Source organism: Alexandromys fortis, unplaced genomic scaffold (assembly GCF_014885135.2).
Source record: "Alexandromys fortis isolate MF-2015 unplaced genomic scaffold, M_Fortis_MF-2015_v1.1 scaffold_54, whole genome shotgun sequence".
Classification (NCBI taxonomy): Eukaryota; Metazoa; Chordata; class Mammalia; order Rodentia; family Cricetidae; genus Alexandromys; species Alexandromys fortis.
The window spans coordinates 10,037,332-10,064,423 of NW_026067958.1; the positions used below are offsets into that span (position 1 = coordinate 10,037,332).

General features: G+C 40.0%; 2 protein-coding genes across 2 annotated transcripts in view; one reads left to right on the forward strand and one right to left on the reverse strand.

Annotated features, from left to right (window-relative positions):
- Positions 1–16,509, forward strand: part of Rab18 (RAB18, member RAS oncogene family) — a 43,844-nt gene extending 27,335 nt beyond the window's left edge. The window contains exons 4-7 of the mRNA XM_050152728.1: positions 5,721–5,793; positions 7,342–7,460; positions 9,888–9,954; positions 14,821–16,509. Coding sequence (XP_050008685.1) covers positions 5,721–5,793; positions 7,342–7,460; positions 9,888–9,954; positions 14,821–14,996 — 435 coding nt within the window. The 3' untranslated portion in view covers positions 14,997–16,509. The remainder of the gene's footprint in view (positions 1–5,720; positions 5,794–7,341; positions 7,461–9,887; positions 9,955–14,820) is intronic.
- A 5,932-nt stretch (positions 16,510–22,441) lies between these two features.
- LOC126507881 (tropomyosin alpha-4 chain) lies at positions 22,442–24,327 on the reverse strand. Its single transcript, XM_050152725.1, has one exon. The coding sequence runs from the start codon at positions 24,245–24,247 to the stop codon at positions 23,501–23,503; it is 747 nt and encodes a 248-aa protein (XP_050008682.1). The 5' UTR covers positions 24,248–24,327; the 3' UTR covers positions 22,442–23,500.
- Positions 24,328–27,092: the final 2,765 nt, after the last annotated feature.

A 27,092-nucleotide genomic window follows, 5' to 3' on the forward strand; every position in this document is an offset into this window, starting at 1 on the left:
AGCAGTCAGGGTTCCCTGCCCTGTGGGAAGTCCAAGGTCCTCCCCCCTCCATCCAGGTCTAGGAAGGTGAGCATCCAAACAGGCTAGGCTTTCACAAAGCCAGTACATGAAGTAGGATCAAAACCCAGTGCCATTGTCCTTGACTTCTCAGCAGCCCTCAGTGTCGACCGTGTACAGAGAGTCACGTTTTATCCCATGCTTTTTCAGTCTCAGTCCAGCTGGCCTTGGTGAGCTCCCATTAGATCAGCCCTACCATCTCAGTGGGTGGGTGCACCCCTCGCGGTCCTGACTTCCTTGCTCATGTTCTCCCTCCTGCTCCTCATTGGGACCTTGGGAGCTCAGTCCGGTGCTCCAATGTGGGTCTCTGTCTCTATCTCCATCCATCGCCAGATGAAGGTTCATGGTGATGTGCAAGATATTCATCAGTATGGCTATAGGATCAGGCCCTTTCAGGCTCTCTCTCCTCAGCTGCCCAAGGACCTAGCTGGGGACATCTCTCTGGATCCCTGGGAACCCCTGTAGAGCTTGGGGGAATGGGATGGTTGGGATAAAGGAAGGGTGGATATGGGAGCAGGGAAGTATATATCTTAATTAAGGGAGCCATTTTAGGGTTGGCAAGAGTCTTGACTCTAGAAGGCAATTCTTATAAATAAAGGAAAACATTTAATTGGGGCTGGCTTACAGTTCAGAGGTTAAGTGCCATTCCCTATGAACCTATGGGGGCCATTTTCATTCAAACCACTACAAGCAGCCAATGCCCTTAACAGCTGAACCATCTTTCATGCCCACTAACATATATTTTATTTATTTAATTTCTATTTTAATTTTATGTGTATGGGTGTTTTGCCCACATGTGGAGTTACAGATAACTGTGAGGCATGATCTCTCCAGCTAGTACTTTGTAACAAAGCAGAACCTGATTTTGTTTAGTGTCCTAGAGGTGAATGGACAATTTGTATTAAATAACTTTTCTTGGGGATTTGATACTACTTAAAGTATGTACAATAATGATAATTGCATCTTATAACTAATTTGACAGAGGCTTTTTAAAATTTTTTGAAATGTTGTATAATGCCTTCAGAATATGTTTTGAGTTTTTAAAAGTTTTGAAATGTATAGCACCTTCAAAAATAGAACAGAATATTAACATTTTTCTGTAGTGTGCCAGGAAGGTGGTTGTTGTCAAATATGTCCCATCATAGTGCGTAAAAGAGAACTGCTGCCCCGGATGCTAGTAGCAGGCTGAGCAGCAAGTGCTCCTGGTTGTGGGTTATAACTCATCCTTCCTGAGGTTTTCTGAACTTTTAGCCTACTTGCCTCTTTCCCAAGTGTATTTAGTATCAATAAGAACAGTAATGTCTAACAGAAACCGTTCTGAAAAATGTCATTTGTACATCTTAAGATATTTTGAACAATTTACAAATCCTGGCTTTTGTAGTAAGTCATGGTTTTCCATGTTTTCGTGGTTGGATTATTACCTCTTTCTGCCCTTGCTGCTTACTGCTTTGAGAGGTAAACTCTGGAGAAGATTAAACTATTCTATCCAGTGTAAAATCAGTGTATAAAAAGTTTAGTTTATCTTTAGTTACTGTTCTTGTAAATACCTAGGCATGTGATGATATATTATACATATACAATATGCCATTTTGCAAAGGAGAGAGTGTTTTTTGTTTTTAACCTGTTTTCCTCTTTGTCTTACTCACCCATTTGCATGTGAACTTATTTCCGTTCAGTAAAAATAGAGGTGCATCAGTTTGAGTGGCCTCCTAATGTTCCAACCCATTGCGTGCTCTAGTTTAGTTCTAGCAATTTCCAGTCAAAGGTATTTGATTTGATAACAGTTGTCCACAAAGATAACCATTGTTTCCATAAGCATCCCACTTTCTGCATCTGCGTGTGCTCATCTAGTTATTAGGGTTGTAAGGCTAGCAGCAGAAATGGTGGCTGAAAGAGTGTGGAGACCAGATACTGTGTTTCACTCCCACGATCATATTGCCATATTCTCTCTTCGAGATTTCCTGTTAAGCATTACCATTCTTCCTCATTTATGTCTCTCTAATAACTTTTTTACTTATATTTGTATTTCTGAGTTTTTTTCTGATCATGATCATATTTGCAAATAGATTTACTTCTGTTCATAGTCCATTTTATATTAGCGTTTGCTTTTTCCATGATTTAAAGTCTTTATATAAAGAGTTATGTTATTGTAAATGTATACTTATATTTAAGGACTGGAAATTTCTTTCATGCTGTTTTTTTATCTTCATAATGTAATCAGTCACATCAGATAGATAAATTTTAAAGTTTTCTAGGCATAATAAAGAGATTTTGATTCCTGTTTTTTTTTTTTTTGATGCTTAAACAATTTATTATCTGTTTGTTCTGTTTACTTTCAACTGAATTCTCACTTACTGTAGTAAAGGACTATTTTGGAACAATATAGTGTTCACATAGTAAAAGTGTTAGCTCTTTGCTTGCTATGTTTTCTACTCTGTCATTTATAAGGTAAATGTGTGCTTATGTTCTTATGCATATGTGTAGCCCTGACTCTCTTGCCCTAGAGGGTTTTTGTAGTTTGTCACACCACTGCAGTAATGTGGAATGGGAAGGACACTTATGGGATTCTCTTATCTGACCAAAGCTTTGTAGTGTTTACTTGATCTGGTCATTTGTTTTCTTTATAACATATGAGTCTCATGTCATATTTGGGAGAGAGGTGCTTCGAGACAATATGAGAAATGTCTGAGTCCATAGTTTATCCTAATTTCTGCTATTTTTTTTAATAGAAATACAGTGAGTGAATTCCTCTCCTCATTAGCTGCATAGCCCTGCCCTCACTGCCTCCAAAGTGCACACTCACTATGGCACATACAGCCTCTGGGAACTTGTAAGTGCACACTCACTATGGCACATACAGCCTCTGGGAACTTGTAAGTGCACACTCACTATGACACATACAGCCGCTGGGAACTTGTAAGTGCACACTCACTATGGCACATACAGCCTCTGGGAACTTGTAAGTGCACACTCACTATGGCACATACAGCCTCTGGGAACTTGTTTTCTCCTCTTTCCTACACCCTTGTCTCACTTGGATGCTCTGAATTCTGGTATTTAGCCTTTCTAGGACTTTTTCAGCCCTTGGGTTTAGTCCATATTTGATTTAGTAATCTCTAATTTCCTTACCTTTTTCCATTAGAAAAATATAACCTAGGATACAAAAGGACTGGCCTCTTTGATCTGAACAAAGATGTCATATACTTTACATTTATTTCTGGTTTTAAAGATAAACACAAGCAAAAGCTTAATGTCTGACTATTAAGTTCACAGTTACTATAAATTCTAGTCTAATGCTATGGTGCAAGAAATTATCATACTAAAATGTTTGTATAAATGAATCAAAAATTGCCAAGATTTTAACATCTGGTCTTAGTTAAATTTTCACATACAAATTGTCAAAATTACTCTCACATACAAATTATGAAAATTACATGGTGTGTGTGTTACTGTGAAACCCAGGATCAAACACAGCCAGCTTTTACCTCCTTAGCCATCTCAGCCCAAAGGCAGTTTTTGAAGTTGTTTTTAGAGTTCACACTAGAATGCCCTATGCTAGATCTAGAAATTAATTTACTGGAATTTTTCTGTTTCATAACTAATCTTGTGGAACAGTTTTGAATGGTGAAACAGTGTTGCTAGTGGTAGCTTTTTCTTCTGTTCCCTTTCTCTTTCAAAACAAAAACAAAGATAACAATAAAAATTTTAAAAAAAACCTGGAGTATTAAAATGCTTCTCACAGTGGAATTCTGAGAATTTTAGTATTGTGGATATTGAGTATTTGAATGCTGTTATTTCTTTGTATGTAGGTAAATTGCTAGAATATGTTTCTTATAATAACTTTCTTTTACAGTATAATTTTTATTTTATGTCGTATGAATGTTTGCCTGCATGTATTCTGTGTACCAGGTGCATACTTAAGTGTCCCCAGAGGCCATGAAAGGGTTTGAATTCCCCTGGAACTGGAGTTACAGACTAGTGATTGACTGTATGGTTACTAGAAACAAAACCCAGGCCCTCTACAAGGGCAGCAAGGGCTCTTAACTGCTGAGCCACCTCTCTAGCCTCTATTTTCCTGGGTTGGAATGTCTCAGGTAGCTGTAGATTTAAATTTTTGACTATTGGTAACATATACTTTCTTGGCTTTCAATGAAGTAGATTTCATGTGCGATTAAGAAGTCTTAAGCCTAACATGACAGAAAACCTTTATGTGCATTCTGTAGGAGTGTATTAAAACCAGTTGCATTCTATTGTGGTGGCAGAATTAGACACTTAATTGTTATTTAAAAATTGTATCATGGTTTCCAGTTGACTTCTTTTACAAATTTCATTCTTGATCACTCAGTGATATTTGTGTCATGATTATTAAAATAGTTACCTCTATCATTACCAATTATAAATCTGCTTTAGGTAGTATGTCTGCTTGATGAAGCTTTAGTTTATAAAATTGTTTTTAAAAACTTAAGCATGCATGCAAATTGAGGATTGTGAGAGGGAGGTTTTGTAAGAAACTTTGAAGCCCGAGGAATTTGAAGAGAGAAATGGGGTTTTCACTATAATTTTCTAATCAGAAAGTTTAACCATGTCTTTATCTGAAATGTAGCAGAGCTAGGGGTAGTGTTCTTGCTGCTGTGAATCTGGGAGCAATGATGGGATATTTCAAAGCTTTTTATGCTGGAAGTGGTTCTCCTTTTAAGTGTCTCTTGTGAGACGACAAATTTCCTCAGATACTCTCTGTTGTCTTAGAGCATTCTCTTCTTTGGCCACCCCCCCCCCAAAAAAAAAAAATCCAACTTGTGCTTGTCCCATGGCAAAAGTTGCTTTTGCACAGTGATTCTAGCAGCTAGCTGAGGTTTGATGTGTATCTTTACTTTCATTCAGGTTACCTTTCATCAGCAGGCCCGATAGTAAATATTTAATCCAACCTTAAATTGGGCCATATAGTGATATGTATATGAGTGGGCCTGGAAATAGTAAGATTTTATTTAGTAAACCTTTCATTATAGTAAGAGTAGGTTATATAGGTTGAAGCAGCAGTTTGCTCTCTACTGTAAGAGCCTAAATACCTTGAAACACAGTCCAGAGATGCTGGAGCAACTAGGAAGGAGGCCTGGAAGAAGATGAAATTTGTTTCTTACCCCTCCTTCCTCCTCCTCCTTCTTTCTCTCTCCTTCCCTGCTTCTTTCTCTCACTATAATACATTTTGTTTTATATATTTTATACCTTTTTTAAAAAGCATATCTTTAAAATCCCTTCTCTGAAATATGATACTCCTGTATCTCTCACATCATAATAACCTAGGAAGATTGGGTTTTACTGTCCCCAACCTAGATTGCCTAGATGGATTCAGTCAGAATCTTCAGGGATTAGACATAAACATTCCCAGATAATTTGATTGTGTAGCTGAAGTTAAGAATCATGACTTTTAAAGAAATGTGTTTCATGTGTGATAAAATTCTTAAGCTTGTAATGGCAGAAAACCTTCACTTGTGTTTCTGTAGAGATGACCCAGTATTAATTGATTTTATTTGGGTAACACTTACTAGTAAGTGTACATCATATTAATTTCTGAGTGTTTTTAGTAAGTGTTTTTTGACTTGCTTAAATCTGTTCACTAACATTGAAGGTGTGCTGTTTATAGTGTGCTTTATTGTCATTTCCAGGATACAGCTGGCCAAGAGAGGTTCAGAACATTAACTCCCAGCTACTACAGAGGTGCACAGGGAGTTATATTAGGTAAGTGTTTAACTTTAAGGTATTGTATAAAATATTGTCCATTGAAATTTCTAATCTAGGAAGATCAGTATTTTAATTTTCTTTAGGGCTACTTTTTTATGTGTATGTGTTCATGTGTATGTGCTTGTAAATTACAGAGAATTTATTTGATATTACTGAACATTAAAGTTAGTTTTTTTCGATTTTTTTGTGTGGAAATTTACAAAAGAGAAGATCATCATCTTTGGTTTTAAAAAATATGTTGACGAGGACATAAATTGAAAATTAACCCACATCTGTCCTAGAGTATTACTGAAACTAGTCTTCATTTATCAGTAAATTAACACTTGCTTCAGACTGTAAACAGAGTATTTGTTAGTAAGTAGAATTTTTAAATCAAAAATAGCACTAAATACCACTAAGAATTCATAATAAATCAAAATTTAAAACTAGAATATTTGGTTTTCAGATAATCTGCTGAAAAGTTCATAGTCATTCTCCATTTGGGTATGTTAATTTTTAAGAGTAGCAAACAGTTTGAAACCAAACTCTTAATGATACAAGATGACACAAGACAAAAATAACAACAGAGGAAGCCACACTTTCACTCAATTTCTATCCTAGTTAGGGTTCCTGTTGCTGTGCTCAAACACCATGACCAAAAGCAAGTTGGTGAGGAAAGGTGTCTTTGGTTTACTACTCCACACCATAGCTCATCATTGAAGGAAGACGGCAGGAGCTCAAACAGGGCAGGAACCTGAAGGCAGGAGTTGATGCAGAGGCCATGGAGAGGAGCTGCTTACTGGTTTGCTGCTCATGACTTTCCAGCCTACTCTCCTATAGAACTCAGGACATCAGCCCAGGTTTGGCACTACCCACAGTGGATAGGGGTCCCCCCTCCATAAATCACTAAGAAAGTGACCTACAACTGAACCTTTTATTTTATTTTACTTTTGGTTTTTTGAGGGAGATTTTTCTGTAGCTTTGGCACCAGTCCTGAAACTAGCTCTTGTAGACCAGGTTGGTGTTGAACTCACAGAGAACCGCCTGCCTCTGCCTCCCAAGTGCTGGGATAAAAGGCGTGCGCCACCATCGCCCAGCTAGCTGTAACTGAATCTTATGGAGTTATTTTCTTTATTGAGATTCCCTCCTTTCAGATAATTGTAAATTGTGTCAAGTTGATATAAAACTAGCCAACACAAGAACTACACTTACATTTTTTTAAAGTTGCAAATTCTGATCCTTGTTTAAAAAAGAGGTTCATAGATGTTTAAAGTCATGTAATATTTTGATATCTTGTTAAGATTTAGATTAAGTTGCTCTGCTTAGATAGACCTCAGCATTATCAAGCTGTAGCTTTTTTGTAACTGATTGTCAGTTGCCACATAGGGTATAATGTTACTATGTTTGTTAGTGATTTAATTTGTTCTAAGTGTTCACTAGTAAGCAGTAAAGAGTTAACAAAAACCAGACTTGCTTATACACTGTTAGCTTTTAGCGATTATCAGAAATAAGTCATTGCTCTTATTTTGTGTGATTTTTAAATTAGTGGCTTTGCTTTTATTTCAGTTTATGATGTCACAAGAAGAGACACCTTTGTTAAACTGGATAATTGGTTAAATGAATTGGAAACATACTGTACAAGAAATGACATAGTAAACATGCTAGTTGGAAATAAAATTGATAAGGTAAAAAGCAGACACTTGACATTTGGGTAGCTCTTTTTGGGGAGGGGTGAGGAGGAGAAATGAGATTTAAATACAGCACTTACTGCATGCTAAACACATATTCTACCATGAAGCTTCATCCCAACTCTTTTTAGTTTTGTCATGCTAACTTGTCCAGGCTGGTCCCAGAATTAAAATCTTCTTGGCCTTTTGTCTTTGTTAGGGTTTCTATTGTTGTGAAAAGACACCATGTCCACGGCAACTGTTATAAAGGAAAACATTTAATGGGACTGTCTTACAGTTCAGAGATTTAGTCTATTATTACGGTGGGAAGCATGGCAGCATACAGGCAGACATCATGCTGGAAAGGCAGCTAAGAGTTCTACATCTTGAGCCACAAGCAATAGGAAGTGAACTGTCTACCACACTGGGTGTAATTTGAGCATATGAGACCTCCAAGACCACCGTCACAGTGACACACTTACTTCATTCAATCAGGCCACACTTACTTCAACAAGCCCATAAACTAATAGTGCCATTCACTATGGGCCAAGCATTCAAACAAGTGAGTCTATGGGGGCTATACCTATTTAAACCACTACATTCTACTCCCTGGCCCCCATAGGCTTGTAGCCATTACATAATGCAAAATGCATTTAGTTCAATTTCAAAAGTCCCCATAGTCTATCACAATCTCAACAATCTTTAAAAGTTCAGAGTCTCTTCTGAGATTCATGTAATTGCTTTAACTATAATCCCCTACAAAATCAAAATAAGAAAACAGATCACATACTTCCAACACAGGATATACATTATCATTCCAAACAGGAGGATAATGAGGAAATACTGGACCAAAGCAAGACCTAAAACCAGCCGGACAAACTCTCAAACTGTATCTCCACGTCTGATGTCAGAATGTCCTTCAGACTTCCAGCTCCTATCAGCATGTTGATTGCATCTTGGGCTGCTTCCACTGTGGTAGCAGTTCTCCTCAGCCGGTGTCCCATGCCTCTGAAAACATCCTAGGGACACTACGGCAATCCAAGCTTCACCTTCACAGCTTCAAGACACAGTGGCCTCTTTAGGCCTCCGTGTAGGACATCCTTGCCATGTGCCTGGCCTCAGCAGCTTTCTTTAGTTTCCAAAGAAGGTTCCATAACCTCTTCTGTCCTTAACTTTAAAGCCAGAACCTCTAGGCTGAAGCTACCCAGTTCTGCTGTTTGCTGGGGCTGGAACATGGCACCCTCATTCATTTACATCTTCGTCAACTTTCTGGTTTTGATGGTTTCCTTCACTGCCTAAGCTTGACTGTCCTGGAACTTGCTCTGTAGACTAGACTGGCCTTTGTCTTCTAAGTGCTAGGATGAAAGGCATGTACTACCAAGCCTTGACCCAAGTTGTTCTTTAATTTCTTTTTACAGTTTGTCGTGTTAGCTTGAGGTCTTTCCCTGAGGTCTCCAGTCCCTTTATTCCATTTAACATCAGGCTTTCCTTTAATCTGTTCATCTCCTTGAACACAGGACTTTATTCCATTCCACTTCTTGGTACTCCTTAAGTTGTGCATTTTGTATTTTTCCTTTCTCAGCTTGCTTCTTTTCACTCTTCATAGCGTGAACACCAATGACCACAACGCAAAGTCTATACTAGGCCGTGTTGAGATTTCCTCTGCCAAAGGAATTAATCCAAAACTTTACCCTCAGGCAGACTTTTCGGACAAGGGCAAAACCCAGCCAGATTCTTCACCTAAATATCATATGACTAGTTTCTAGGCCATATACTAACATTCTTTTCCTCTGAAACCTCTTGAGCCAGACCCCCACAGTTCAGATCACCCACAACATCATTGTCTTCCATGTTCTTACTAGGAAGGCTCATTTAAATCCCACTTAAAAGTGTTCAACTGCTCTTCTAATCTGTAATTCCAAAGTCCACATTCTTTCAAACAAAACATGCTCTGGCTTATCACAGCAATACTCCAGTCCCTAGTACCAACTTCTTAGGGTTTTTCTTGCTGTGAAGACATCAAGACAACTGCTATAAAAGAAAACTTTCAGTTGGGGCTGGCTTACAATTTAGAGGTTCAGTCCATTATCATCATGGGAGGAAGTGTGGTAGACAAACATGGTGCTGGAGAGGTAGCTGAGAGTTCTACATCTTGATCTGCAAGCAACAGGAAATGAACTGTCTACCACACTGGACATAACTTGAGCATATGAGATTTCCAGGACCACCCCCACAGTGGCACACTACCTTCAACAAGGCCATACCTACTCCAACAAGGCTACACCTTTTAATGCCACTCCTTATGGGCCAAGCATTCAAACACATGAGTCTGTGGCTGCCATCTCTATTCAGATCACCACAGCCTTCTAAGTAGTTGGGAATACAGTCACACCCCACCACCCACATGGCTGGCAGCTTTTAAAATTTGTTGCTTTTATCTTTTAGGAAAATCGTGAAGTTGATAGAAATGAAGGCCTGAAATTTGCACGCAAACATTCTATGTTGTTCATAGGTAAGTATATAAGTGGATCTTTTCAGTCTTAAGGAAAAATTTTGAAATGGTAAAATATATGCAGTTCATTGTTGTCTAATGATATAAAATCTAACTGTAGCATGAGATTCCTTTTCTTTTGGTTGAAATCATAGAATATAATTGAATTATTCCCACTGGTATACAGGGCATTAGCACCATCTAGGAGCTTGGTACTAATAGAAATGCATCATCCCAGACCATAACCCAGTTTTTGAATTGGAATCTGAATTTTAGTGGTATCCTTGTATAGTTTTATGCATATTAATATTTGAGGCACAAGGTTGGCAAGCATGAATCACTCCCCTGTATATTAAGTGCAGGCATGCTTATTAATTTATTTACTGCCTTTGACTTCTTTTGTAATACTTGAATGTTTGTAGTTCCCATCAGGCTATATGGCTCACAAAGCCAAAAATACTTAGTCTTTAGCTGCCTGCAGAAGTTTCTCAACCCTTTCTCTAGAAGAGTGGCCTGACTATACCTGAATTACCTCTGAACTTTTTCTCTCTGCTGTCATGGGACTAAAGCTTTCTTAACAGTGCTCAAGCTCAGGCTGGAGAGTTAACTCGGCAGTTAAGAGTGCTTATTACTCTTACAACCGATCCACATTTGCTTTCCAGCACCTAGATAGGTAACTCAGATCCAGGGAGATCCTTTGGCTTCTGAAGGCAGACAAGTTTACATGTGTGAACACAGGCACACACACAAACAGTCATGTTTAAAAAAGAATCACCCACACTGATTCTGATGTGTCAGCAACTTTAGGAATTAGTGATCTAGTTATCTTGTATTATTTAAATACTAGGAACTTGCAGGTGGCGGAAGCAGGATGGTGTAAGTGGCTGGTTAGTTGCTGTTCTGAGGGAATTGGATGCCACCCTTATTGTTGATTTGCTGCATGTCCCACATCTTCATGTATCAGTTTTCCCAGGAGCATATAGCATTGGACAGACAAATGCTTTAGCTTGCATTCTAGTGTGGAAAAGCAGGTTTAACAAGGAAGCAATGCTGTGAAGGAAAGAATGGAAGAGAGAATACTGGCATGGTGACATAGTTGATCAGAAATATCAGTGTACACATTTAGCTGCTGAGACAGTAGCAAGTATTTCTTTTTTAAAATTGATATTTATTGAACTCTACATTTTTGTCTGCTTTCCTCCTTGCCTCTCCACTCCCCCTTTTAACCCTTTCCTAAGTTCCCCCCAGGGTCCCCATGCTCCCAATTTACTCAGGAGATCTTGTCTTTTTCTACTTTCTACTTCCCATGTAGATTAGATCTATGTAAGTCTCTCTTAGTGTCCTCATTGTTGTCTAAGTTCTCTGGGATTGTGGTTTGTAGTCTGGCTTTCTTTGCTTTATGTTTAAAAACCACCCATGAGTAAGTACATGTGATAATGTCTTTCTGTGTGGGTTACCTCACTCAAAATGATGTTTTCTAGTTCCATCCATTTTCCTGCAAATTTCAAGATGTCGTTATTTTTTTTCTGCTGTGTAATACTCCATCGTGTAAATGTACCACATTTTCCTCATCTATTCTTTGGTCGAGGGGCATTTGGTTGTTTCCAGGTTCTGGCTGTGACAAACAAAGCTGTTATGAACATAGTCGAGCACATGTCCTTATGGCACGATTGAGCATCCTTTGGATATATACCCAAAAGTGGTTTTGCTGGGTCTTGAGGAAGTTTGTTTCCTAATTTTCTGAGGAATCGCCACACTGACATCCAAAGGGGTTGTACCAGCTTGCATTCCCACCAGCAATGCAGAAGTGTTCCCTTTACCCCACAACCTCTCCAGCATAAGTTGTCATCAGTGTTTTTGATCTTGGCCATTCTTACAGGTGTTAGATGGACTCTCTGAGTTGTTTTGATTTGCATTTCTCTGATGACTAAAGATGTTGAACATTTCCTTAAGAGTCTTTCAGCCATTTTAGATTCCTTTGTTGAGAGTTTTCTGTTTAGGTCTGTACTCTATTTTTTTTTTTATTGGATTATGTGTTCTTTTGGTGTCCAATTTCTTGAGTTCTTTGTATATTTTGGAGATCAGACCTCTGTTTGATGTGGGGTTAGTGAAGATCTTTTCCCATTCTGTCTGCTGTCATTTTGTCTTGTTGACCATGTCTTTTGTTTTACAGAAGCTTTTCAGTTTCAGGAGGTCCCATTTATTAATTGTTTTTTCTCAGTGTCTGTGCTGCTGGGGTTATATTTAGGAAGTGGTCTCCTGTGCCAGTGTGTTCAAGTGTACTTCCCACTTTCTCTTCTATAAGGTTCAGTGTGGCTGGCTTTATGTTGAGGTCTTTGATCCATTTGGACTTGAGTTTTGTGCATGGTGATAGATATGGGTCTATTTTCATTCTTCTACATGTTGATATCCAGTTATGCCAGCACCACTTGTTAAATATGCTTTCTTTTTTCCATTTGGTATTTTTTGCTTCTTTGTCAAAAATCAGGTGTTGGAAGATGTGTGGATTGATATCAGGGTCTTCTATTCAGTTCCATTGGTCCTCCTGTTTGTTCTTATGCCAATACCAGGTTGTTTTCAGTTTTGTAGCTCTGTAGTAGAGTTTGAAGTCAGGGATTGTGATGCCTCCAGAAGTTCTTTTATTGTCCAGGATTGTTTTGGCTATCCTGGTTTTTTTTGCCTTTCCATATGAAGCTGAGTACCATTCTTTCAAGGTCTTTGAAGAATTTTGCTGGGCATTGTGTTGAACTTATGTAGCAAGTAATTCTAGACTTAAGGGCAGCATGGTGTGTTTAAGAACAGGAAGGAAGCTTGTAGGTGGAGCTTAGCATGCATTTAGGATAAATAGGCTGGTAGAACATGGGATTAGACTTTACAATATGGTAACAAGATGAAATGCATTCTGTGTGCCATGGAATAGTTGCTACACTTCTAGAATTCCTTAACATGTAGAGAATGGTCTATGAAGCGAAAGCAGGAAGCTGATTCTTCTCTTGCTGTGGCACAGAGAAATAAAACTGGTGGTATACTTAGTACTGTGGGTCTTGGAAAGTTGATAGCTATGGGAGATACTCTGAATGTTAAAACTGACAGGATATGTGGAAAAATTGTATGAGGAGGCCAAGGAAAGAGAACAGTTAAAGACAGCTACAGATTTTTAGCTTGACCAAGTCGTTGTATTTCTGCTCCTTGGTGTTGAGGATTGAAGTAAAGCAGATTTGGTGTGGGGAAGTAGGAATCAAGGATTTTACTTAAGACACAGGATGGCACAGTGTTCAGATATCCAGTAGACGTGCTAATTGTTTAGGTGGCATTTAAATGCTGTTATTGGTAAAATTGTTCTAAGAATGTGGATCCAAAAGGGCTGGGAATTGACCTGTAGTATACTCTAATGAAGGGCCAACAACAAGGCCATGATTGACGTGCCATTGAGACAGGAGGATTGCTAGGTATGTTGACTGTTCTGGGAGTCACAGGAGTGAGAGGAAGAAGTGATACCAAATGCCAAGGATGTCAGGTGAGGTTAGTGTGCTCAACCTGACTGGAGGAGCCATGTTGATGGCTGTGAAAGGAATGCCATTAATGGTGTCATGGGAACAAAAGCCAGAGTAGACGGTGCTGCTGTCACATGCAGCACACCTTCTCACAGCTTCAGTTACCATGATCAGTCTTGTTCTGCAAACATGAAGAGCGAGATTTTATTATGCTCCATTTTAATAATTGCGTAATTTTATTAATAGTTATTGTTGATTATTTATTACTGTGCCCAATTTAAAATTTAAATTTTATTAAAGACTTGTACATGTAGGCTCATATCAGTACCCTGGTACATGTGCCCCTTGGATGGGATAGGCAGCTACTAGTTGAGGAAAGCTTGTGTGGTGAATTGGAGAAAGCAGCTTATGCAAACAACACTCTGGGATGATTTTCCTGGAGAATAGAGACACTGGGTGGCTCCGTGAAAGGTATATAGACTCTAGAACAAGTCTGTCTGTTAATAAGATGGAAAATATTAACAGACACTTAGATTGAATGATAACATTAGAAAAAAAAGAGTGCCTGAACCTTCAGTAAATGAGAAGCAGGGTCCCTGGAGCTAGAGAAGGGGTGGTTTAGGCAGTAACATGGGCAGCTCACTTTTTCAGAGAGTAACAGGCCAGACAGGAAGCTTGTAAAACTTATTAGTGGGATAACCAGACAATCCTTGCCAATTTGTTTCTGTTGCCCCACTTTCAAACATTTTTTTCATGCTGGATCAGCACCTGGAGGTTTAGCTCAGTGGTAGAGCACACATGCCTGTCTTGCACAAAGCAATAGATCCAATCCTTATTATTAAAAACTGAAACAGACTCTAGAGCATCATCTTAGATAGAATAGTGAAGAAGGAATGTAAGGAATCCTCAGACAGTGAGAAAGACAGAGAAGCACTCAGCTTAGAGGGCCCTGTAAATACATATAAAATGCACCAGTGTGCGTGGCTATTGGCATTTCATCTAGCTATGTGTCACTACATAGCTGCACATTCAGAAAAATCAAGCCAACCATTTTGGTTGGAGCATGAGTTTCCTTCTTTTAAAATAGTCATGCCATCTGCTTTGGGGGCTAATTTGAAAACTTAAGAAGAAACTTAGACTGCTGTTTGAGAGGTGGCTTACAAGGTGCAGTTGCTTACAGATCTCAGGGCTAAGCTGATAGACTAGTGGGTAGAGTCTTAAGTAGCTCTGTGTGTAGAGTGGAAGAAGTTTATCAGTTCTAAACTTGTGACAAGAAATGCTGATTTGATTGTTTATACCTGGAGACTTCTATTTATGCCATATTAATTCTCCAGAAACAAATGAGAATATGTCCAACAAAAATTATACTGTGATCCTTTTCCTTGAATTTTAGAGGCAAGTGCAAAAACCTGTGATGGTGTTCAGTGTGCCTTTGAGGAGCTTGTTGAAAAGATCATTCAGACACCTGGACTGTGGGAAAGTGAGAACCAGAACAAAGGAGTCAAGCTGTCACACAGGGAAGAGAGCCATGGAGGAGGAGCCTGTGGTGGTTACTGTTCTGTGCTATGAACTCTGGGGATTCCTTCTCTTGCATATTTGATCAGATATTGACATCTTTCTGTATATAAACTGTTAACTGCTATTAGGGACCTTGCAGTTTGCACACAATTGTTTTTATCATGGCAGTGAGTATTTACAAGAAACCCCCTCATCGGCTTCCCAGATGAAATGTTATGGTAAGCATGCACAGTTTGCTGTCTTTAGGTTTTTAATGTAACGTAAAATAGGTGTACCTTCATGAGTACATTTGATTTTATGATTTACATTTATCATGTCATTTTTTTAAAAAAACTATCATCTAGGATGTGTTGCTGTAAGTCTGCTTTTGTTCTCCTTTTTGCTTAAATGCTCTGATCAATTACTGAATTACTTGGTATGCAGAACTAGAACCGTGGGGAGGTAAGCAGGTATCATCAAGCCTATTCAGTTTCCCTTGAGGAATAATGAAGCATGATTCACAGCTTTCCTAGGATGTTTGAGAGTCTTAGTACTAAGTAAAATTCTCAGTTCAGAATGGAGCCCAGGCCAGTTCATAATTAAATCTCTTTTTGTTCTGATGGAGCTTCCAAAATAGTATTGATAATTTAAAGTATTTTAATTTACTCCAGTAGTTAGCTCAGTTACCTGGAACTTTAATCCATTGCACACTTTGGGTTCCTGGTCCTTGGAGCCATGTTTTAGATACATGGCGTCTGGCGGGATGGCAGCAAGGCTTCCCTTGTTTGGGATTCAGAAGGACATGAATTGTATATTGTAGCTCCTTTAATACTTCCTTCCACTTCTAAAACCCAGCATCTTTCCCACACCTGCTGGCAGTGTTTGTCCAGGGGCCGCAGCTGTAGCTTGTGTAGTGACTATCTGATCTTATGGCTTCCATAAATGGCTAATTACTATTCAAAAACCTACTTCTGTGCTTTGAAGGTGGGAGAGAAAATACTAAGTGATAATTTAAGAAAGGCCTATTGCTTCCAGATTCTGAATGTTGGGGAAATGCTATTGCAATGAGATTGTTGATAATTTACTGTAACAAGTAGCCAACAGTTTATTAAAAACCAACCTGTACAGAATAAACCTTTCCCACAGTATTGTTTTCTAAATCCTTGTTATAGTACAATGTATGTTTTTCACTCATACACTATTTAATTTACATTGACCTATGCTATTTATGCTCCATAAGTAACGATGTACTTAGGCTGGTCACTGTATTATTCCTCATTAAGATTCTGATATTCATTTTTGCAGTTTATTCTCTATGTACAATGATAAATGATAAACATTTTTGTGTGTATTTGCAATATGTGTGTTAGTGGGTTTACTTCAGATTGGCTTTTTTCTGAACAGGGTGTTTCCATATTCTACTTCATTTATACTTGGCAGTCTACATGTGATTAGAGCTTTTATACATTCTGTATATTTTTATTAAATATGAGACTTTTGCTTCTATAATGTTAGAGAAAGGTAGCTCACAGTACACTTATAATTTGGTCATGTTATTAAATTTTCGATTTATGTACATTTTGAATATGTCTTGACAAGACTTCTGCTTATTCTTACTCCTTGAGTTATTTCATCTTTATTACCACTGGATTGTCATCTAGATTTGATCAGAACTTGAGTATGAGTCACTTGAGTGTAACTTTTAACAATTGATTATGGTGTATGGAGAGGTGGTTCATTGGACAGAGTACTTGCTGCACAAGCTTGAGGAGTGGAGTTTGTTTCTCCAGAACTCACCTAAAATGCCAGGTGAGTAGCAACAACTGTAGCTCCAGCATTCAGAAGGTGGAGACAGAGCCTCCAGAATCCAGCCAGTGAGCTAGAGTACTTACCTTGGCAAGCTTCAGGTTCAGTTGAGAGAGACTTTGCTTCAATGGATAAAGTGGAGAGCAACTCAGGAAGCCTCAGCCCTATATATACATACGGACACAAATGTGCACTCCAATACACTCAAATAAATTACTTTTGATAGGTTTATTTTATAACTTTATATTGTTTGCTGTCTAGATGAATTTGTACAGGAACCACATTTCTCCTTTCTGTCATCAGCAAGAGGACATGTGAATGTAGAACTCAAGTTCTTTAATGTGGCTTTCATTTAACTGTATGGTTGAAAGATTAGTGTTTCATAGTGAAGGTTTTGTGTTGTTTTTCATGGTTTTTCTGTATCATTGGAGCCTGTCCTGGAACTTGCTCTGTAGACCAGGCTGTCCTTGAACTTACATAAAGATCCGCTTGCCTCTGCCTCCCAAGTGCTGGAATTAAAGGCGTGTTCCACCATCGCCCGGCAATAGGGAAGATTTTGTAAGTGACCACTTTAACATGTAAAATCAGTCACCTATATAATAGTTTGCTGATTTGTTTTTAGAATTATTGGAAGTAATCTCAAGCTCTTTGCAGATGCTATTAGAACATGGTCTTTTGAGTTTTAGGAAAACCAGCATGGGCTTAAAGAATTGAATTATCTTTTAAATTAGCGAGTAGTGAGCATTTGCTGAGGCTTTCTTGGTGCTTGGTGTCTTACATATTGAACTATCTTTTAAGGCCTTAGAGTTACTTCATGGTATTTGTATTTCTATTGTGCCCATTTTATCTTTTTTTTTTTTAAGTTTGTTGTGTAGGGTTTTTTTTTTAAATGTAATTTTTTTATTGAAAAAATAAAAAGATTGCCGCCTCCTCCCCGCCTCCCATTTCCCTCCCCGTCTCCCTTTTCCCCCCCCCCTCCCTCTCCTCTCCCCCTCCCCCCCGCTCCTCTCCCCCTCCCTCTCCAGTCTGAGGGGCAGTCAGGGTTCCCTGCCCTGTGGAAAGTCCAAAGTCCTCCCCGCTCCATCTTGGTCTAAGCCATACTGATTAATATCTTGCATATCACCATAGAACCTTCATCTGGAGATGGATGGAGATAGAGACAGAGACCCACACTGGAGCACTGGACTGAGCTCCCAATGTCCCAAGGAGGAGCAGAAGGAGGGAAAATATGAGCAAAGAAGTCAGGACCACGAGGGGTGCACCCACCCACGGAGACAGTGGGGCTGATCTATTGTGACCTCACCAAGGCCAGCTGGACTACGACTGAAAAAGCATGGGATAAAACCGGACTCTCTGAATATGGCGGACAATGAGGGCTGCTGAGAAGCCAAGGACAATGCCACTGGGTTTTGATCCTACTTCATGTTCTGGCTTTGTGGGAGCCTAGCCAGTTTTTTTTTTTTTTTTTTTTTTTTAAGATCATCTCACTGTGTGTCCCAGAGAGACCTCATACTCTCAATCCCCTTGCTCTAGAAGTGTGGATTGTGTGTGTCCATCGTATCTGGCTGTATCTATTTTAATGAGGAAGGTTATCAAACAGGTATTTGAAATAACTTCTCTAAGGTCCCTGATACTCAGTGATGCAGTTGGACTCTCCTGTCCATGAGTTTTCACTACTGCACCCGAACTCTTGGTCTCCTCATTGGTGAGTTACTAGCAGCTTAACACAGCGGAGCTGATGTGCCCGTATTCCTTCACATTCCATGTGGCTATATGTCGTAGAAATATTTCCGTTGAATCCCATAGATAGAACCCTATCCCTAGAGTCATTGGTCTAAAGATCCAGGCAGCAAAGAATGCAAAATAAAGGTTCAAGACTTAGGAAAGGTACAAAAACTTATGGCACCAGCACTCTTTATTGGACATAAAAAATAAATTCAGTCTGGAAGTGGTCTTTTGCTTAAAATCAAAACTGGAGTGGGTGGGTGGGGATATTTCAAGAATGAGTTGCTGTGTGTAGATTCATTCTAGTTAAACGCAACAGAGTTAAATTTGATTGTGGACTATACACTCAAGAGTCATAATTTGTCTGCTTGGTGTGAGACTGAAGTATTCCTTTGCACCAGTGGTTGACTGTCTGGTGCTAGCTCAGACTCATTCAGATCCACAATATGTTTGAAGTATGGTTTGGGTGTTTCTTTTTTCTGAGTATTAACTAAGGGTCTTAAGAAAATAATAGGTTTTATGGTTTAGAAGTCTTTGTAGTATTCAGGTGTTAGGCTTCTACTGTTCTTTCTTGAATCTACTTTCCGAGCGATAGTTAGCAAGTTTTTGGTTTGTTTTTTGTCCACATAGTTCTACTGTCCTGCTGTTCCATTGCTGGGATAAGGCACCATGACCAAGGCAGCTCACAGCAAAAGATAGCATTTAATTGTTGTACAAAATTTTAAAGGGGAGCTCACCAAGGCCAGCTGGACTGCTACTGAAAAAGCATGGGATAAAACCGGACTCTCTGATCATGGCGAACAATGAGGGCTGATGAGAAGCCAAGGACAATGGCACTGGGTTTTGATCCTACTTCATGTTCTGGCTTTGTGGGAGCCTAGCCAGTTTGGATGTTCACCTTCCTAGACATGGACGGAGGGGGGAGAACCTTGGACTTTCCACAGGGCAGGGAACCCTGACTGCTCTTTGGACTGGAGAGGGAGGGGGAGAGGAGTGGGGGGAGGGAAATGGGAGGCTGGGAGGAGGCGGAAACTTTTTTTTTCCTTTTCTCAATAAAAAAATTAAAAAAATTTAGAGGGTTAGTTTACGATTATCATGGCAGAAGCAGTAAGGCATGGATGGCACTGGAGAAGTAGCTGAGAGCTTTACATACTGATCTGCAGGCAACAGGCATAGAAAGTGACAGTTGACCTGGTATAGGCTTTTGAAACCTCCAGGTTCACCCTGAGTGACACATATCCTCTAACAAAACCACTCCTAATCCTTCCCAAAGATAGTTCCACCAGCTAGGGACTAAGCCATCAAGTATATGAGCCTGTGAGGGCCATTTTCATTCAAACCACCATTTTTCTTTCTTATTCAGCCTGATAAATGATAACATCTTTATATGAACTTTTTTGATTACGAGGGAGGTTGAGTACTCTCTAATTGGGTATTTCTATTATGTTAAGCTCTTATTCATGTATTTTGTGGTTACTAATCAGCATACTTCTTTCTCTTCCCAGCATATACCAACATCACCTACCTTTTCTCTGACTAACTCACCTTTCAAATAATCAAGCCTGTGTTTGGGAGGCATCCCTGTACCCTTGGCCATCTGGATTGGCCCTGTTACTCTTCAACTTTGTCTTCTTCTCCAGTAGTAAATAACATAGGATGGATCTGAATTCCATGACTGCCAACATACAGGAGATATGTAGGCTAGGTTGGCCTGAAACTCAAGTGTATGTATGTCTGCCTCCATCTCCCTAGTGCTATTGAGTACTGCATAAAATTTTTAACCCCAAAATGTGAGTATTTTAATACATTTTTAAAGATGAATTCAAATTGGAATGTGTACTTCCATACTAATGATGAGGAAACTTACAGTTTATTTTTGTGTATGCTATATGTATGTGTTCATATATGCATGCATGTGTGTCTAGAGGCCAGAGGCTGAAAGCACATGTCTTTCTCAATCTCTTTCCATGTTATTTTGAGGCAGCATCTCTCATTGAATCTGATGGTCATTAATTCACTGGATTCCACATTAAATTGCAAAGTGTTTAGTCTATCCAGTATCGCTGCCTGGGGGGCCAGCCTCCAGCAACACAGAGTTTAAAGGGAACATAGCATTGGAGCATACTAGACTTTTCTCTCCGTCAAGAGTCACCTTTTTGGGGTGACTTCTGCGATCCTAGGCACGGCAGGTTCATACATTCCAGGGTAGGGACATGAGGATTAGAAACGTTAGGGAGGAGGAACAGAGATCAGAAAGAAGCACAGATGTAGGAGAGAACCGGGAGGGCAACTCCGCGATGACTGGATGCCGATTCTTTGTTCTGAGTCCTGAGTTCGCCCACCCATGTTTAGTTTTCCATACACTTTTGTACCCCAATACAAAAGGGGGAAAGGAGGCAAAACTCTGCTTTAGCATGATACAAAGGACAACCAGAACAGTGTTTGCTCTACTGCTTAAGACATCAGGTCATTAATTCCTGAGTAAAATATTTGCTGCTTGAAGTAGTGAAAACACCCTAGAGCAGGTATCCTGCAGGCAAACCTCTTATTTCAAAAGAAGGAGCAGAAGTATGCTTGAATTCTCTACCTTTGGTCAGGGTGGAGTTGATGTACCTCTATGGGCCATCCCAATATCCAAAACATCAAACAGCTACACTCTAGGTCAGGGTATGTAGCCACACTTGTCAACAACCTTCAGAGCAAAATAAGCTCAAACTCTCTTATTCCCCTTCAGGCAAGGTGGAATAGGCTTACTTTTTTGGGCCTCTATATCTCTCTGAGGGGATTAGGGGAAAAGACACTCTCTTGATTTACTTCTTTATTGTCTCTTAGACTATACTTTTTTCTACAGTTTATATACCCCAACAAAATCTTTCAGGCAAGATAAAAATTGCGGTCTGGTTGTGTCCTACTTCTCAAGTGAGTGACTAGGATGAGTACAGGTGAAACATGTTTTTCATCTCCCTTACATGATTAGAAGCAAAGTCACCCCAACAGCTCACACACATTTACATCTTAGTAACTTGTTACAGAAGAACAGAACATGAGCAAGCAGAGAGCATTTTTTTTTTCCTCAGCCAACTCTTGTTGGCAGGCTGCATACTATGGTTACAAAGAAAGAATCATTTTATTATTTATCTTGAAAGGTAATCTTATGAGGAGTCTAAAAGGGATCACAAACCTAAATATTTCTACATAAAAAACAGCCAGCTGTACTTTAAATTTTTACGATGCATACCCATTCATCAACAGTTTCCTCTAGCAGGAGATTGAGGGCAGGAATGAGTACAAAGAATTAATTATCACACTTGATCATCAACCAACCCTAGCAAGAAAGTATGTCAGTAACAGTTGGGTTGCTTTGCATATTTTACCTCAGCTCTGTCCTCGTGAACTTTATATTGATTCCTGGGGTTTTTCATGTCAAAGCTATTAATAAAACATCTGATCTAACCTGAATTTATGTTAAGGCTTTGTTTCAGCTATGGATGCACACTGAAGCCTGTGCCTGCCTTTCAGCAGTCAGATGGAAGGAAGCTGAGCCAGCCTGGCTCCTGGGACTCAGTTGTTTTTCATAATAATTAACTTGAGTTATGATCATGCATCTCTTTTTTTTTGTTTATGTAAAAATTTATTTGACCAAAATGTAGAAAAAGTGATATTATCACATATGATACAACGGCAAGAATCTAAAGAATAGAGTAGGTTTTATTCAGTTGCACAGTTTGCTAAAAGTTCATCTCCCTGGTAGTGTGATGCTTAATAAATAGGAGTGAGGGACAGGGGTTCAGCTAAGCTAGAAGCAGGGCGGTTTTTCAGTTGGAATTGTAAACTTGAGTTGTCCCCACACTGCTAGGGAATGTGGAATGTTTCAGTCTGAGATGTTAACTGAGAAAGCAAAACTACAACAAAGCCAAAAATGTGCAGCCTACAGAATACTCCACATCCAGTTCAGTCAGGAGTTGCTTGGTCTTTCATTAGTGTCATTCCCGAAGGGATTCAAGTCTTGGCAAAGTCAAGCTTCTATTTGTTGTTCCCTGAACAATGGAGATGAAGTTAAACCAATTTCTTTTTCTATCATTTTGCTGGAGACACTTTTTGTTGCCCAACATTTGTTAAAATGTCTGCTCAATATATTCGTGGCTAGCAATCTTTTTGTTTGAGGCAGAATCTCACTGTGTAGCTCAGGAACTCACTCTGTAGACTAGGCCAGCCTTAAACTCACAGAGACGTACCGTCTCTGTCTCCCAAGTGCTGGGATTAAGGATGAGCATCACTGTGCCTGGCTTTGCTAGCCGTCTTTGACATGACTGATCTGGAAAGGACTGGACTCTGCCATGTTCCCTTGTGAGCATGTCATTAGACCACAGCAGACAAGCCCTGGAATAGGACACTTGCTCCTCAGAGGACAATTTTGGAGAGAAAGGAAAATATGCATGGGACAGCATCAAGGATCGATCAGAAAACACATGGGCAATCACTCAGGCATCCTCATGGAATGCTTACAGGAAGTTTGTCCTGCACAGTGGAATGTGGAGCCAACTCGGCATGACTGGGCTAATCTCGCTATGGCTTTACTTCCCACAGTAGCCCGTTTTTAATGTTTGCTCTGGGTGGAAAATAGTCACACTTTTTCTTGTGACAACCCCCAGCCTCCCATAACTTCCCCAACAGCGATCAGATCTATCAGATACATGAGCCTGTGCTTCAAAGTGTGGGGCTGACTAACTCCCAGGAACCAAACGCTCTCAACCGTAAGCAACTACACTCGGTGTGAAATTCCCTGCCTATTTTAAGAATAAATGCAATTTAAGAATAAGAGTAGCTGAAGAAGCTGGTGCCATTTGAAAGGAAAAGGAAAGAAACTTAACTGGTGCTCAAAGCTTGTCTGATACAAAATATTTGGTCATGAATTCATTATCTGCTTGGCATTTCCAGCAAGGTGGAGACACAGTAACAAGAGGAACTTCTGACAAGAGAGGAAAGGAAGACACAGCACACTGTCTGGAGTCGAGTTGGTTTCAGAACAGGACTCTTCTTCTGGGTTATATACAGTTTAGTTCGTTTAGTGTCTGGTCCAGTGTCTGATGTAAGCCCACATTCTCTTCTTTGGCCTGGGCAAGTTTTTCTTCCAGGTCATCGATTGTCTTCTCCAGTTTGGAAACTGTCCTCTCTGCAAACTCAGCTCGGGTCTCAGCCTCCTTCAGCTTGTCAGACAGAAGCTTAATTTCTTCTTCATATTTATCCTCCTTTTCAGAATACTTTTCAGAAGCAGCCTCCAGTGACTTGAGGTTGTTAGTGACGTTCTTGAGCTCCTCTTCCAGGTCACCACACTTTAATTCGGACACCTCCGCACGCTCCTCTGCTCTCTCCAGCTCGCCCTCCAGGATGACCAGCTTCCGTGCTACCTCCTCATACTTGCGGTCAGCCTCCTCGGCGATGTGCTTGGCCTCTTTGAGCTGCATCTCCTGGATCTCCATCTTCTCCTCGTCTTTCATGGCTCGGTTCTCTATCACCTTCATGCCTCTCTCGCTCTCATCCGCAGCCTTCTCGGCCTCCTCCAGCTTCTGCAGGGCTGTGGCCAGTCGCTCCTGAGCCCGGTCCAGCTCCTCTTCCACCAGCTGGATGCGGCGGTTGAGAGCAGCCACATCTCCTTCAGCTTTCTCGCGCCGCTCGCGCTCGCCGTCCAGCTCGCGCTGCAGGCCCTGCGCGCGGTCCTCCGCGTCGTCCGCCTGCTGCTGCAGGGCCTGGATCTTGCGCTTCACCGCCTCTAGCGAGTTGAGGCCGGCCATGGCGTGCTCGCTCCGCTGGGCTCCGGCGACAGCTGAGCGGCCGCGCCCGGGCCCGTGAGCCTTGGCCACGCCGGGCGATCATGCATCGCTTTAGGTGAAACTCAGGCTCCAGCTGTTTAACATTCCCATTTATTTATTTATTTGTTTATTTTTATTTTTATTTTTTTTCAAGTCAGTGTTTCTCAGTGTTACAGTCCAGCTATCCTGGAACTAGCTCTTGTAGATCAGGTTGGCCTCAAACTCACAGAGATCCACCTACCTCTGCCTACTGAGTGATGGGATTAAAGGTGTGCACCTCCACCACCACCCTGTAAGAGTAAAGGAATTTGAGCCAGCCTTGCTCCTGGGACTTAATTGTTTTTCTTAATCATTAACTTGAGCTATGATCTATGCAGCTCTTTAGGTGAAACCCATAGGCCTCAGCTGTGTAACATTTACTTATATTTATTTTTATTCATCAGAACTCTGTATGTGCTAACATTGTTATTATTAACATTATATTATTAGACAATAGACAGCTTAGGGAAGAATCATCTTCATAACAATCCACGGATAAAAATGCCCAGAAGAACAGGGGTATTTCCTAAGATAAACACGTCACATCATAGTGGGCATCTCCCCACACCCATTTATACCATACCATATATCAGAGAAAGATAGCAGCAGCAAACATGTAAAGGCACAATAGGAGCAAAAGACATTCTGGGATATCCATCCATTAGGGAGTTTCCTCCTGGTGGGCTGACACCTTGAACTTCAATTACCACCTGCTGCTCCTCTGCCACTGGCAGTTACTTAACTATAAATGAATACTTAATCATGAATAAATACTATCACTTTTTCAGTAAATAAAGGGATAGAGAATATCTTGTGTCTGCAGAGGATAAGATTCTAAGGTAGTTAAAAAAAACTTGATTGATATATATTTTAAAGACACTTGGATGTGTTTTAACAGCTACTGTGTACAATTAAGTGCTCTCAAAAATCAATGTCTATGACATTCCTAGTATCAAACATTGCTTTTTCATTTCGTTTGATTTCTCTTTCCTCCTGCCTCCACTATACCTGGCATGACCAGAGCTTTCTATCTAGGTTTTGTCTTTATGGAACTGTGGTGTGGTTTTTTTTTTTTTTTTTGAGACAGGATCTTGCCTGAAGAGATGGTGCCCACAGTGGTCCTCCTACCTCAGGTCTCCAGTGTGCTGAGATTTCAGGAATGTTCCGCTTTACCTGGCCATTTTCTGCATTTTTCACCAATGTTTTTTCAGCTTCCTTTTTCTTCTCTTTCATTTTCCTTTTCCAATTTGCATAGCCTGTATAAATATTACAGCATGTTTATGTTCTTCATGGACTTCACTAGTATAATTTCTTCTTCAAGCCCTTTGACTTTTTTTGTGGCATGTGTACGCCTGCTTGTGTATGTGGTTGTCCTGTGTGCATGTGCTTGTGGGAGTCAGAGGACAGTCTTCATTGTCGGTTTTCAGCTGCTTCCCTTCTCTTTGAGACAGGATCTCATTGACTTAGATTCTGTCTCCACAGCATTGAGATTACAAGTGTGCGCAGGTTTTTGTATGGGTTCTGGAGAGCTTGCAAAGGATTTTACCAACTGAGGCATTAATGCAGTGCCCTTTAATGTATGTTTGACATGTACTTGGGAAAGCCTTGTGCTTGGTTGTGCTTTCTATTATAGATCTGTAATTAAAGAAAAAACCCCAACAAAAAAAACATTTCCTCTTTTTTTATGAACAGAGGTTAGAAACCTTTATTGTTTCTGAATTTCTCTTAAGAAGGCAACTCTGGGCTGGAGAAATAGGGGGTAAAGGTGTTTACCACTAAGCATGCAACCCAAGTTCAATTCTACAGAGTGGGAGAACCAACTCCCCCAGCTTACCTTTTGTCTTCTCTACAGGCACCATGTTATACTTATAAATAAATAAAGTTTTAAAAGGGCAATCCCATCCCAGAAGTATACAAATACTAACTTGCTTCTATTATTTCATAGTTGTTTACTGGTTTTTGTGCCTATTTCAAAGGTAGTAATGTACTTGGAATTTGTGTTGTTTTTATGTTTCTGTCCAAGCTGATAACAAACCATGCCATAAAATATATTATCTTTGAAGTACCATAATGCATTGATTTGTTCAGCAAAGGTTTATTTCATTCTTCTAGTTTCCCTGGCTTAGTGAAAACAAATTGTATTATCAGGAAACAGGTGCCACCACCGCCTGGCGAAACAGCAATAATGAGTAGGAGAAAATACCACATAGAGTCTCAAGCAAGCTTTCTCTGAGCAAATGGCATTTGAGCTGAGGCTGTAATAACAGGAAAGGCCTACTGTTCATAAATCTGGGAGAGAAGCATTCGGAGAAGAGGGATTGAATTAAGAAAATGTCAGGACAGGTCTAGCTTGAGATCCCCGGGGAATAACAAGGCTTTGTATGAAGCTTGGACGTGAACAGGAATTAGACCATATGGACTTCATAAACCAGGTAGAGTTTGGTTCCCATACGGAAGGGTTTTAACACAGTTCAGGATGGTCAGTTGAACATTTGAGAGTTTATCTTTAAGAGAAGGTCAGATGGTGACTGGGTGATGCATGGCAGCCATCTCCATCCTTAGGCTTTTTATTCTCAAGAATGGATGAAGAAAGTGTGGAATTTATACACATTAGAATACAACTCAGCGGTAAAAAACAATGTCTTCTCGAATTTTGCATGCAAATGGATGGAAATAGAAAACGCTATCCTGAGTGAGGTAACCCAGACCCAAAAAGATGAACATGGGATGTACTCACTCATAATTGGTTTCTAGAGATAAATAAAGGTCAGTGAGTCTATAATTTGAT